Below are 14,088 nucleotides of genomic sequence, written 5' to 3'. Positions count from 1 at the left end.
ATGAAGCCAGCAGAGATCACATTCTCTCTACAGAGACCTCTACAGCACAGAGATCCAGACATGGCACCTACAATCACTGCAGCAATGACCAATTCTCAGGAGCATCTGACTCTGACCCACAAGGTAAACCAAAGATTCAAGAAGATTTAAATATCGTTAATGAGAGGTTGACTTTGTTCATGCTAACACTTCACTCCATAATAAGTTTATTAATGACGTTGTTCTTCTCTCTGCAGCTCAGAAAGCCTCTGGTGGAGAAGTTACGCAGAGAGCGAATCAACAGCAGCATTGAGCAGCTCAAGTCTCTCCTCAGTCCAGAGTTCCTCAAACAGCAGCCAGACTCCAAGCTGGAGAAAGCAGACATCCTGGAGATGACAGTTTGTGTCCTGAGACGACTGCGGCAGCAGCATCAGGCAGTGGACTCAGCAGCTGTCAAACAGGGCTACTCCAGTTGTGTCCAAGAGGTGGACAACTTCCTGTCAAGGGAGCAGGAGAAGACACAGTCCCAAAGAAGACTTCTGAACCACTTCAACAAGTCCTCCTCTGATAAGAACCTGAGAGAGGCTGACTTCTCTCTTCTGAGCTCCACAGTCCAGACCAGCATCACCAAAGAGGAGAGTCCAGCCAACAGCGCCCCCTGGAGGCCGTGGTAGACACCTACAGATTGGAGTTACTGCCACACAAACTGAGATGACCACATTGGTCAAAGATGACTGGACTGACTTCTATGAAACTTTATGGACTTGTTCTTCTGTTTGAACAGAAGTCTGTATTTTGTGTTTTCTTTGTGTAAGATGACATTTCCTGAGGAAATGACAGCAACAATATCTTTCAAGTTAAGAAAGAGAACATCTTGTCATGCATGTTGCATGAACCACATCTGATTGCATCAGCAATTATTATTATACCTTACTGTACTTCATGTACTGGTAGTATATAATGATATGGTAACAGTTGTTATCTTTTGATTGTTATTGATCATTTTGATCAAAAAACTTTAACTGTCCTTTTTATGGACATATTGTCATAATGGACTTCACTTAAATCTCTGTGATGACTCAAAACGGATCTGTTGTAAGATTCAAATGTTTATCCTTTTTTTCTAAAAGGTTTGCTTCATGTGATACTTTTATGCTTCACTGTGCGTCATGTATTTGTAAAATATAATGCAATGGTGATATTTGTTACCTCTTGATTAGTAATGATCATTTTGATCAGAAATCTTAATTGTCCTTTTTATGGACATGTCAGAATGTACTTTCCCTCACTTTATGTGATGATTGAAAAATGATCTGTTTTAAGATCAACATGTTTATCTTTTTACTGTAAAAGGTTTGTTTAATGTCACACTGTCACAGTTTTCCAGTGACAATGTAAGTTTGACCTTTTGAGAATCAACTGAATTTAGTGGTTATTAAGAACGATGTGACCTGTTCTGAGGTCAGTTTTTAATATTTTTGCTCTTGTTCACTAAGTGCAAATGTTTTAATCCATTTGGGAAAACAACCTCAAAGGGCAGTGAGAACTGAGTCCTTCAAGACTGTAAATCGTTTGTCTGTTATAAAGACAGCTGTTCCTTTACTCTCTCTGAGTACAGTGTGTCTTGTAGAAATCTACAAGTTGTTGTTGTGATGTATCATCACCTCTAGATGGAGCTTTCTTACTCCATGTGGCTCATTGTGTCTTGTTGAATAAACAAACACTTCCAGCTGAAAATGTTCTGTTCTCCTGTCATTGTGTGTCATGGTTACCCTCTTTATTATGATGAAACAGACTTTCTACACATATTTTCATTTTAACTTAATTGACAGAGACCTCCGTCATCTTTCCTACATTTGATTGACAAACTAACATAAACTTCAGCACATACAGTAACTGTTTATTCATAACATACCTGCTTAGTGTAAAACTAAGCATAGTAATGTGGTTCAATTCAGACTTTTGATGAAGAGGGAATATCAACATTAAGTCACTGTGTATATGAAGTAAGTCAAGTCATCAAACTAATTGAGAATGCTTTTCATTTCAAAGACAATTTTGCTGAAGCATCATTTTGATATTATTGTCAATTTCAGGTGTTTCAAAGTAAATTTAACCATTTCCCTCTTCAAAGACCTCAGACATTGTATCTAATGAGATGCATAATAAGACACACTTCTATTGTTCCCCCAGTGAAAGCAGTGAAAGGACAGAGTGTGGGAAACCAGAGGAAACTCACTCACAGAGCCCTGTGGGACAATAGATCCAGACCTTTGCCCTGAAGAGATTAAAAGGGACTCTGCCTCCCAAAATGAAAACATCTCAATCTTTTTCAAATCATAGATTCAGTTTCAACTTTCTGTCTTATCATAAAATCCAGTTCACCAATTTCAAATATGTCACCACTTAGTCAAGTTGGGTCTTAGCAAACTCATTAAATGACTTCCTGTAAATTAAGTAAACTGTGAAAAGGGATTGTCATTCAGAATGTATGATGTGTGATATTTGGTGTTGAATTTCACTAATATTTAAGGCTTCATGACATGTTGCTTTTGAAAATAAGACACTGAAAAACAGAAAACTGTTCAGTCTTGATAACACAGAGGTCAGTGTTTTGTTCAAAGAATATGACCACAGCCAAGTGTCGCTTGTTGACCTCAGCGTTAATTGATTATAGTCACAATAAAGGTGTTTCAAGTGTTAAGATAAAATAGGTGGTTTCTCATCTGGTTTCCATTACTCCAAATTTTGACTTTAAATATTTTGAAATTAAGTCTTGATGAGCTGAACAATGTAAAAACAAAAAGCATTAATGGCCTCCATTTGTGAAGAACGGGTTTCTATAGCGTCCATTTGGATTTAGGCACGTGTCCAGATATATTTAAATGGACAGAGAGTGGGAAAACTCTGGAGAGCACAGTTTAGCATGAATAGCATCCTCAACCCCACCAGCAGCCGACTATTCTCCAAAGGGATTTGGCACACTTCAGGAAACAGCTGCTTCAACCTCCCACCCTCATCTATAGAGCTCAACTTTTGATCACGCTGCTGATACAAAGGCAATATTATGATTAGATGGTCAAAATGTACAACAGTGATCGGAAGTTGACAAAAATGTCATCATGAATTCAAACTTTACAAACTGTCAGAACCAGCCAATGGCGTTCTTTCCCTCCAGATGGTTGGTGACGTCAGGCTCTGTTTCTTTAACAACACACGTCCAGTATCAGTCACAAAAGCTCCATTCAAAGTCCTTTTGTTCATTGACCACAGCATTCAGGGAGTAAGTGTGGGAAACTGAGACCAACTTTTTACCCACACTGACTACGAGGCACAAGTCAGAGGACTGTGCTACATCTGGACAGCAGCATGATTGTTGTTCCAAAGTTTTATTGAAATACATTTTAAAAACAAAATGAGCATCACACTCTTTTAAATACCTGACAGGACTGACTTCTTAAAAGACAGAATACTTATTCTATTTTAAAAATTGAGAGAAGTCAAATCTTATTAAATGTAAATTTTAACTGAATTATCACGACCAAATGAACGACACGAATGGAACTTGCTAGATTTTAAATTATGACAGAATTAAATAATTTATACAAAAATATATATTTCCACTGATTATTTAATTTACTTATATGTAATTTATAAAGTTTGTTTTAGCACAGATGTAACCGAATGTCAGTCTCACACATGTGTGATGGGATGATGAGCGTGTGCTCAGTCAAAGATCCCAGCATCAGGCAGCAGATCTGCTCTCTCTACAGGGTCACCACTTTCCCAGATTCACACAGAGCTCTGTGAGTCTGTCTCCATCAACCACCCACCCCCCCACCCTAGTCCTCCACCTGTTCCCCTGAAATCTAACCATTGTCCCCCAGGCTAAAATAGCATTCAAGTGTGGCATTATTTGTTTTCCAACAAGCCCTCTGATTGGCTGAGACTGTGAGAAGCTCCTGCCAGACCAAGAACCACACATTCATGTGGAGACATGGGACGATATCCCTGAATATTGATCCTGCTCCCATTCATACATGACTCCATGCAGGAAATGTTCCTGAACATGGCAAGGATAGACTGTATGTGAACTTTGAAATTTCCAATAATGTAGTCGTATAATCAATATATGATTATAGTATAGTATAATCAAAATATGATTACACTACTGACCAATGAAATAAGACAAATGTTAATGTGAAAGTCAATACCTGTTTAATATCTTGAGCTCTATCCTAAAACAAATACAATAACATTTTATAGAAATGATGGCTTCTACTTGTGCTAAAGACAAACCTGTTTTAACAGTGAACACTGTGTCAGTGGAGTGTGGGAAAGCTCTGGAGAACAGAGTCACAGTTCAGTTTGATTATCACCTTAACCCCACCAGCAGCCGACTATACTCCAAAGGGAGTTGGCACACTTCAGGAAACATCTGCCTAAACCTCCCACACTCATATACAGAGTAAAGGTTTTGATCCAGTCAATAATACAAAGACTCCTTATGAACAGATAATTGCATTTTCTAAAGTTGCTTGTAAGTTCTGGCGAATTTAGTATGAAAATTGATGCATTTTTTTTATTGTGTTTTAAAATTTTATCAAACCTTGAAGGCAACCAATGGTGTTCTTTCCCTCCAGATGGTTGGTGATGTCAGACTCTGCCTCTATTATAACTCACGACCAGCATCCATCACAAAAGACCTTTTGTTGTGCACTGACCACATCAAGCTCAGTGTGGGAAACTGAGAGCAACTTTCTACTCACATCAACTACCAACCACAACACCTGCTACATCTGGATGCCAGGAGGACTTTGTCTCAAGTTACACATAAATATAAAAATACCATGGACATCTAAAGTTGATTACAAGTGCCTAGGAGCACGGACAAAAGCCTATTTTTAAATTAGATTCAAAATAAATTTCAAAGAAATATTCACTGATTTGATAAAATACATACAGTACAACACTGACCAATACAACAGATGGATCAATATATAATAGTTGATAAAGGATCTGTAAACTTACACACACAAGGTTAAGTTAAAGTGTGAATATCAGAAGCATGTGCTCAGTCAAAGTCATTGATCCCAGCATCAGGCACCAGATCTGCTCTCTCTACAGGGTCACCACTTTCCCAGATTCACACAGAGCTCTGTATGTCTCTCCCCATCACCCCCCCCCAAGCCTGCACCTGTTCCCCTGACATCAAACCATTGTCCCTTTCTAATATGACAAGTGACCATGTGGCGGCTAAGCATAGGAATTTCTCTTATTTCTCTTGTTGGACCCTCTGATTGGCTACAAACTGTGAGAAACTCCTGCCAGACCAAGACCCACACATTCATATGGAGATGTGGGACTATAAATAGGAGGGATGAAGCCAGCAGAGATCACATTCTCTCTACAGAGACCTCTACAGCACAGAGATCCAGACATGGCACCTACAATCACTGCAACAATGACCAATTCTCAGGAGCATCTGACTCTGACCCACAAGGTAAACTGAAGGTTCAAGAAGATTTAAATATCGTTCATGAGAGGTTGACTTTGATCATGCTAACGTTTTACTCCAGAATAAGTTTATTCATGACTTTGTTCTTCTCTCTGCAGCTCAGAAAGCCTCTGGTGGAGAAGTTATGCGAGAGCGAATCAACAGCAGCATTGAGCAGCTCAAGTCTCTCCTGGGTCCAGAGTTCCTCAAACAGCAGCCAGACTCCAAGCTGGAGAAAGCAGACATCCTGGAGATGACAGTTTGAGTCCTGACACAGCTGCAACAGCAGCATCAACAGCAGAGAAGACTTCTGAACCGCTTCAAGAACCTGCAGTCTTCCCCTGATAAGAACCTGAGAGAGGCTGACTTCTCTCTTCTGAGCTCCACAGTCCAGACCAGCATCACCAAAGAGAAGAGTCCAGCCAACAGCGCCCCCTGGAGGCCGTGGTAGACACCTACAGACTGGAGTTACTGCCAGACAAACTGAGATGACCACATTGGTCAAAGATGACTGGACTGACTTCTATGAAGCTTTATGGACTTGTTCTTCTGTTTGAACAGAAGTCTGTATTTCGTGTGTTTTCTTTGTGTAAGATGACATTTCCTGAGGAAATGACAGCAACAATATCTTTCAAGTTAAGAAAGAGAACATCTTGTCATGCATGTTGCATGAAGCACATCTGATTGCATCAACAATTATTATTATACCTTACTGTACTTCATGTACTGGTGGTATATAATGATATCGTTTGATCATTTTGATCAAAAAACTTTAACTGTCCTTTTTATGGACATATTGTCATAATGGACTTCACTTAAATCTCTATGATGACTCATCAAAACGGATCTGTTGTAAGATTCAAATGTTTATCCTTTTTTTCTAAAAGGTTTGCTTCATGTGATACTTTTATGCTTCACTGTGCGTCATGTATTTGTAAAATATAATGCAATGGTGATATTTGTTACCTCTTGATGAGTAATGATCATTTTGATCAGAAATCTTAATTGTCCTTTTTATGGACATGTTGTCAGAATGGACTTTCCCTCACTTTATGTGATGATTGAAAAATGATCTGTTTTAAGATCAATATGTTTATCTTTTTACTATAAAACGTTTGTTTAATGTCACACTGTCACAGTTTTCCAGTGACAATGTAAGTTTGACCTTTTGAGAATCAATTGAATTTAGTGGTTATTAACAACGATGTGACCTGTTCTGAGTTCAGTTTTTAATATTTTTGCTTTTGTTCACTAAGTGCAAATGTTTTAATCCATTTGGGAAAACAATCTCAAAGGACAGTGAGAACTGAGTCCTTCAATAAATTGTTTGTCTTTTATAAAGACAGCTGTTCCTTTACTCTCTCTGAGTACTGTGCGTCTTGTAGAAATCTACAAGTTGTTGTTGTGATGTATCATCACCTCTAGATGGAGCTTTCTTACTCCATGTGGCTCATTGTGTCTTGTCGAATAAACAAACACTTCCAGCTGAAAATGTTCTGTTCTCCTGTCATTGTGTGTCATGGTTACCCTCTTTATTATGATGAAATGGACTTTCTACACATATTTTTATTTTAACTTCAATGATAGAGACCTCCGTCATCTTTCCTACATTTGATTGACAAACTAAGATAAACTTCAGCACATACAGTAACTGTTTATTCATAACATACCTGTTTAGAGTAAAACTAAGCATAGTAATGTGGTTCAATTCAGACTTTTGATGAAGAGGGAATATCAACATTAAGTCACTGTGTATATGAAGTAAGTCAAGTCATCAAACTAATTGAGAATGTTTTCCATTTCAAAGACAATTTTGCTGAAGCATCATTTTGATACAATTGTCAATTTCAGGTTTTTCAAAGTAAATCGTTTGAATTTAACCATTTCCCTCTTAAATGACCTCAGACATTGTATCTAATGAGACGCATAATAAGACACACTTCTATTGTTCCTCCAGTGAAAGCAGTGAAAGGACAGAGTGTGGGAAACCAGAGGAAACTCACTCACAGAGCCCTGTGGGACAATAGATCCAGACTTTTTCCCTGAAGAGATTAAAAGGGACTCTGCCTCCCAAAATGAAAACATCTCAACCTTTTTCAAATCATAGATTCAGTTTCAACTTTCTGTCTTATGATAAAATCCAGTTCTCCAATTTCAGATATGTCACCACTTAGTCAAGTTGGGTCTCAGCAAACTCATTAAATGACTTCCTCTAAATTAAGTAAACTGTGAAAAGGGATTGTTATTCAGAATGTATGATGTGTGATATTTAGTGTTTAATTTCACTAACATTTAAGGCTTCAAGACAATTTGATTTTTGAACATAAGACACTGAAAAACAGAAAACTGTTCAGCACTGATAACACAGAGGTCAGTGTTTTGTTCAAAGAATATGACCATAGGCAAGTGTCGCTTGTTGACCTCAGTGTATATTGATTAAAGTCACAATAAAGGTGTTTCAAGTGTTTAGATAAAACAGGTGGTTTCTCGTCTGGTTTCCATTACTCCAAATTTTGACTTGAAATTAAGTCTTGATGAGCTGAACAATGTAAAAACAAAAAGCATTAATGGCCTCCATTTGTGAAGAACGGGTTCTTATAGCATCCATTTGGATTTAGGCACGTGTCCAGATATATTTAAATGGACAGAGTGTGGGAAAACTCTGGAGAGCACAGTTTAGCATGATTACGATCCTCAACCCCACCAGCAGCCGACTATTCTTCAAAGGGATTTGGCACACTTCAGGAAACAGCTGCTTCAACCTCCCACCCTCATCTATAGAGCTCAACTTTTGATCACGCTGCTGATACAAAGGCAATATCATGATTAGATGGTCAAAATGTACAACAGTGATCGGAAGTCGACTAAAACATTTGCACAAAAATATAACTGAACCTTGACGATATAAATGTCATCATGAATTCAAACTTTACAAACTGTCAGAACCAGCCAATGGCGTTCTTTCCCTCCAGATGGTTGGTGATGTCAGGCTCTGTTTCTTCAACAACACACGTCCAGTATCAGTCACAAAAGCTCCATTCAAAGTCCTTTTGTTCATTGACCACAGCATTCAGGGACTAAGTGTGGGAAACTGAGACCAACTTTCTACCCACACTGACTACGAGGCACAAGTCAGAGGACTGTGCTACATCTGGACAGCAGCATGTTCCAAAGTTTTATTGAAATACAGTTTAAAAACAACTTGAGCATCACACTCTTTTAAATACCTGACAGGACTGACTTCTTAAAAGACAGAATATTTATTCTATTTTAAAAATTGAGAGAAGTCAAATCGTATTAAATGTAAATTTTAACTGAATTATCGTGACGAAATGGAGGATAAACGACATGAATGGAACTTGCTAGATTATAGATTATGACAGAATGAAATCATTTAGATAAAAAATATATTTCCACTGATTACTTAATTTAGTTACATGTAAGTTATAAAATATATTTTAGCATAGATGTAACCAAATGTCAGTCTCACACGTGTGATGGGATGATGAGCGTGTGCTCAGTCAAAGTCATTGATCCCAGCATCAGGCAGCAGATCTGCTCTCTCTACAGGGTCACCACTTTCCCAGATTCACAAAGAGCTCTGTGAGTCTGTCTCCTTCACCCCCCCAGTCCTCCACCTGTTCCCCTGAGATCTAACCATTGTCCCCCAGGCTAAAACAGCATTCAACGTGTGGCATCATTTCTTTTCCACCAAGCTCTCTGATTAGCTGAAACTGTGAGAAACTCCTGCCAGACCGAGACCCACACATTCATATGGAGATGTGGGACTATAAATAGGAGGGATGAAGCCAGCAGATCACATTCTCTCTACAGAGACCTCTACAGCACAGAGATCCAGACATGGCACCTACAATCACTGCAGCAATGACCAATTCTCAGGAGCATCTGACTCTGACCCACAAGGTAAACTGAAGATTCAAGAAGATTTAAATATCGTTAATGAAGGCTGACTTTGTTCATGCTAACACTTTACTCCAGAATAAGTTTATTAATGACTTTGTTCCTGTCTCTGCAGCTCAGAAAGCCTCTGGTGGAGAAGTTACGCAGAGAGCGAATCAACAGCAGCATTGAGCAGCTCAAGTCTCTCCTGGGTCCAGAGTTCCTCAAACAGCAGCCAGACTCCAAGCTGGAGAAAGCAGACATCCTGGAGATGACAGTTTGTGTCCTGACAGAGCTGCAACAGCAGCATCAACAGCAGAGAACACTTCTGAACCGCTTGACCAAGCTGCAGTCTTCCTCTGATAAAAACCTGAGAGAGGCTGACTTCTCTCTTCTGAGCTCCACAGACCAGACAAGCATCACCAAAGAGAAGAGTCCAGCCAACAGCGCCCCCTGGAGGCCGTGGTAGACACCTACAGACTGGAGTTACTGCCAGACAAACTGAGATAACCACATTGTTCAAAGATGACTGGACTGACTTCTATGAAACTTTATGGACTTGTTCTTCTGTTTGAACAGACGTCTGTATTTCGTGTGTTTTCTTTGTGTAAGATGACATTTCCTGAGGAAATGACAGCAACAATATCTTTCAAGTTAAGAAAGAGAACATCTTGTCATGCATGTTGCATGAACCACATCTGATTGCATGAGCAATTATTATTACACCTCACTGTACTTCATGTACTGGTAGTATATAATGATATCGTTTGATCATTTTGATCAAAAAACTTTAACTGTCCTTTTTATGGACATATTGTCATAATGGACTTCACTTAAATCTCTGTGATGACTCATCAAAACGGATCTGTTGTAAGATTCAAATGTTTCTCCTTTTTTTCTAAAAGGTTTCCTTCATGTGATACTTTTATGCTTCACTGCACGTCATGTATTTGTAAAATATAATGCAATGGTGATATTTGTTACCTCTTGATGAGTAATGATCATTTTGATCAGAAATCTTAATTGTCCTTTTTATGGACACGTTGTCAGAATGGACTTTCCCTCACTTTATGTGATGATTGAAAAATGATCTGTTTTAAGATCAATATGTTTATCTTTTTAATGTAAAAGGTTTGTTTAATGTCACACTGTCAAAGTTTTCCAGTGACAATGTAAGTTTGACCTTTTGAGAATCAAATGAATTTAGTGGTTATTAAGAACGATGTGACCTGTTATAAAGTCAGTTTTTAATAATTTCTTCAGTATGTGCAAATGTTTTAATCCATTAGGGAAAACAATCTCAAAGGACAGTGAGAACTGTGTCCTCAAATATTGTAAATCGTTTGTCTTTTATAAAGACAGCTGTTCCTTTACTCTCTCTGAGTACAGTGTGTCTTGTAGAAATCTACAAGTTGTTGTTGTGATGTATCATCACCTGTAGATGGAGCTTTCTTACTCCATGTGGCTCATTGTGCCTTGTTGAATAAACAAACACTTCCAGCTGAAAATGTTTTGTTCTCCTGTCATTGTGTGTCATGGTTACCCTCTTTATTATGATGAAACAGACTTTCTACACATATTTTTAGTTTGACTTCAATGATAAAAGCTTCCATCACGGTTCCTACATTTGATTGAACTAAGATAAACTTCAGCACATACAGTAATTGTTTATTCATAACATACCTGTTTAGTGTAAAACTAAGCATAGTAATGTGGTTCAATTCAGACTTTTGATGAAGAGGGAATATCAACATTAAGTCACTGTGTATATGAAGTAATTCAAGTCAAAATGATTGAGAGTGTTTTCCATTTCAAAGACAATTTTGCTGAAGCATCATTTTGATATAATTGTCAATTTCAGGTGTTTCATAGTAAATACTTTTAATTTAACCATTTCCCTCTTCAAAGACCTCAGACATTGTACCTAATGAGATGCATAATAAGACACACTTCTATTTTTCCTCCAGTGAAAGGACAGAGTGTGGGAAACCAGAGGAAACTCACTCACAGAGCCCTGTGGGACAAAAGATCAAGACCTTTGCCCTGAAGAGATTAAAAGGGACTCTGCCTCCCAAAATGAAAATGTCTCAACCTTTTTCAAATCACAGGTTCAGTTTCAACTTTTTTTGAGCATAAGACACTGAAAAACAGACAACTGTTCAGCACTGATAACACAGAGGTCAGTGTTTTGTTCAAAGAATATGACCACAGCCAAGTGTCGCTTGTTGACCTCAGCGTTAATTGATTATAGTCACAATAAAGGTGTTTCAAGAGTTTAGATGAAATAGGTGGTTTCTCGTCTGGTTTCCATCACTCCAAATTTTGACTTTAAATATTTTGAAATTAAGTCTTGATGAGCTGAACAATGTAAAAACAAAAAGCATTAATGGCCTCCATTTGTGAAGAACGGGTTCTTATAGCGTCCATTTGGATTTAGGCACGTGTCCAGAAATATTTAAATGGACAGAGAGTGGGAAAACTCTGGAGAACACAGTTTAGCATGATTAGCATCCTCAACCCCACCAGCAGCCGACTATTCTCCAAAGGGATTTGGCACACTTCAGGAAGCAGCTGTTTCAACCTCCCACCCTCATCTATAGAGCTCAACTTTTGATCACGGTGCTGATACAAAGGTAATATTATGATTAGATGGTCATAATGTACAACAGTAATCAGAAGTTGACCAAAATGTTTGCACAAAATTATAACTGAACCTTGACGATATAAATGTCTTCATGTATTCAAACTTTACAAATTGTCAGAACCAGCCAATGGCGTTCTTTCCCTTCAGATGGTTGGTGATGTCAGGCTCTGTTTCTTCAACAACACACGTCCAGTATCAGTCACAAAAGCTCCATTCAAAGTCCTTTTGTTCATTGACCACGGCATTCAGGGAGTCAGTGTGGGAAACTGAGACCAACTTTCTACCCACACTGACAACAAGGCATAAGTCAGAGGACTGTGCTACATCTGGACAGCAGCATGTTCCAAAGTTTTATTGAAATACAGTTTAAAAACAAAATGAGCATCACACTCTTTTAAATACCTGACAGGACTGACTTCTTAAAAGACAGAATGTTAGTTCTATTTTAAAAATCGTATTGATTGCAAATTTAACTGAATTATCGTGATGAAATGGAGGATAAACGACATGAATGGAACTTGCTAGATTTTAGATTGTGACAATGAAATAATTCTGACAAAAAATATATATTTCCACTGATTACTTAATTTAGTTACATGTAACTTATGAAGTTTGTTTTAGCACACATGTAACCAAATGTCAGTCTCCCACGTATGTGATGGGATGATGAGCGTGTGCTCAGTCAAAGTCATTGATCCCAGCATCAGGCAGCAGATCTGCTCTCTCTACAGGGTCACCACTTTCCCAGATTCACAAAGAGCTCTGTGAGTCTGTCTCCATCACCCCCCCAGTCCTCCACCTGTTCCCCTGAGATCTAACCATTGTCCCCGAGGCTAAAACAGCATTCAACGTGTGGCATCATTTGTTTTCCACCAAGCTCTCTGATTGGCTGATACTGTGAGAAACTCCTGCCAGACCAAGACCCACACATTCATATGGAGATGTGGGACTATAAATAGGAGGGATGAAGCCAGCAGAGATCACATTCTCTCTACAGAGACCTCTACAGCACAGAGATCCAGACATGGCACCTACAATAACTGCAACAATGACCAATTCTCAGGAGCATCTGACTCTGACCCACAAGGTAAACTGAAGGTTCAAGAAGATTTAAATATTGTTAATGAGAAGTTGACTTTGTTCATGCTAACACTTTACTCCTGAATAAGTTTATTCATGACTTTGTTCTTCTCTCTGCAGCTCAGAAAGCCTCTGGTGGAGAAGTTACGCAGAGAGCGAATCAACAGCAGCATTGAGCAGCTCAAGTCTCTCCTGGGTCCAGAGTTCCTCAAACAGCAGCCAGACTCCAAGCTGGAGAAAGCAGACATCCTGGAGATGACAATTTGTGTCCTGAGACGACTGCAGCAGCAGCATCAGGCAGTGGACTCAGCAGCTGTCAAACAGGGATACTCTAGGTGTGTCCAAGAGGTGGACAACTTCCTGTCAAGGGAGCAGGAGAAGACACAGTCCCAAAGAAGACTTCTGAACCACTTCAACAAGTCCTCCTCTGAAAAGAACCTGAGAGAGGCTGACTTCTCTCGTCTGACCTCCACAGTCCAGACCAACATCACCAAAGAGAAGAGTCTAACCAACAGCGCCCCCTGGAGGCCGTGGTAGACACCTACAGACTGGTGATACTGCCAGACAAACTGAGATGACCATATTGGTCAAAGATGACTGGACTGACTTCTATGAAACTTTATGGACTTGTTCTTCTGTTTGAACAGAAGTCTGTATTTTGTGTTTTCTTTGTGTAAGATGACATTTCCTGAGGAAATGATAGCAACAATATCTTTCAAGTTAAGAAAGAGAACATCTTGTCATGCATGTTGCATGAACCACATCTGATTGCATCAGCAATTTTTATTATACCTCACTGTACTTCATGTAGTGGTAGTACATAATGATATGGTAACAGTTGTTATCTTTTGATTGTTATTGATCATTTTGATCAAAAAACTTTAATTGTCCTTTTTATCGACATTGTCATAATGGACTTCACTTAAATCTCTGTGATCACTCAAAACTGATCTGTTGTAAGATTCAAATGTTTATCCTTTTTTTCTAA

General features: G+C 38.7%; 3 protein-coding genes and 1 pseudogene across 3 annotated transcripts; all 4 read left to right on the top strand.

Moving 5' to 3' along the window:
- Positions 1-653, top strand: LOC139282842 (transcription factor HES-5-like). Its single transcript, XM_070902735.1, has 2 exons — positions 1-123; positions 237-653. Exons 1-2 carry the CDS (start codon positions 1-3, stop codon positions 651-653), a joined length of 540 nt encoding a protein of 179 aa, XP_070758836.1.
- Positions 654-5,359: 4,706 nt separating this feature from the next.
- On the top strand, positions 5,360-5,927 carry LOC139283026 (transcription factor HES-4-like; annotated as a pseudogene).
- Positions 5,928-9,295: 3,368 nt separating this feature from the next.
- LOC139282451 (transcription factor HES-5-like) lies at positions 9,296-9,845 on the top strand. Its single transcript, XM_070902171.1, has 2 exons — positions 9,296-9,400; positions 9,513-9,845. Exons 1-2 carry the CDS (start codon positions 9,338-9,340, stop codon positions 9,843-9,845), a joined length of 396 nt encoding a protein of 131 aa, XP_070758272.1. The 5' UTR covers positions 9,296-9,337.
- Positions 9,846-12,984: 3,139 nt separating this feature from the next.
- On the top strand, positions 12,985-13,637 carry LOC139282450 (transcription factor HES-5-like). The gene is made up of 2 exons (XM_070902170.1): positions 12,985-13,107; positions 13,221-13,637. The coding sequence occupies exons 1-2, from the start codon at positions 12,985-12,987 to the stop codon at positions 13,635-13,637; spliced, it is 540 nt and encodes a 179-aa protein (XP_070758271.1).
- Positions 13,638-14,088: the final 451 nt, after the last annotated feature.

Source organism: Enoplosus armatus, chromosome 3, assembly GCF_043641665.1.
Source record: "Enoplosus armatus isolate fEnoArm2 chromosome 3, fEnoArm2.hap1, whole genome shotgun sequence".
In the NCBI taxonomy this organism is placed as follows: Eukaryota; Metazoa; Chordata; class Actinopteri; order Centrarchiformes; family Enoplosidae; genus Enoplosus; species Enoplosus armatus.
This window is presented reverse-complemented; position numbering and strand designations above follow the sequence as displayed.

Excerpts from the sequence above, each read along its gene's own strand:
- LOC139282451 (XM_070902171.1), top strand. The coding sequence starts at position 9,338 with ATGGCACCTACAATCACTGCAGCAATGACCAATTCTCAGGAGCATCTG. Across the intron at positions 9,401-9,512 it reads ATCTGACTCTGACCCACAAG|CTCAGAAAGCCTCTGGTGGA; the intron begins GTAAACTGAAGA and ends CTGTCTCTGCAG.
- LOC139282842 (XM_070902735.1), top strand. The coding sequence starts at position 1 with ATGAAGCCAGCAGAGATCACATTCTCTCTACAGAGACCTCTACAGCAC. Across the intron at positions 124-236 it reads ATCTGACTCTGACCCACAAG|CTCAGAAAGCCTCTGGTGGA; the intron begins GTAAACCAAAGA and ends TTCTCTCTGCAG.
- LOC139282450 (XM_070902170.1), top strand. The coding sequence starts at position 12,985 with ATGAAGCCAGCAGAGATCACATTCTCTCTACAGAGACCTCTACAGCAC. Across the intron at positions 13,108-13,220 it reads ATCTGACTCTGACCCACAAG|CTCAGAAAGCCTCTGGTGGA; the intron begins GTAAACTGAAGG and ends TTCTCTCTGCAG.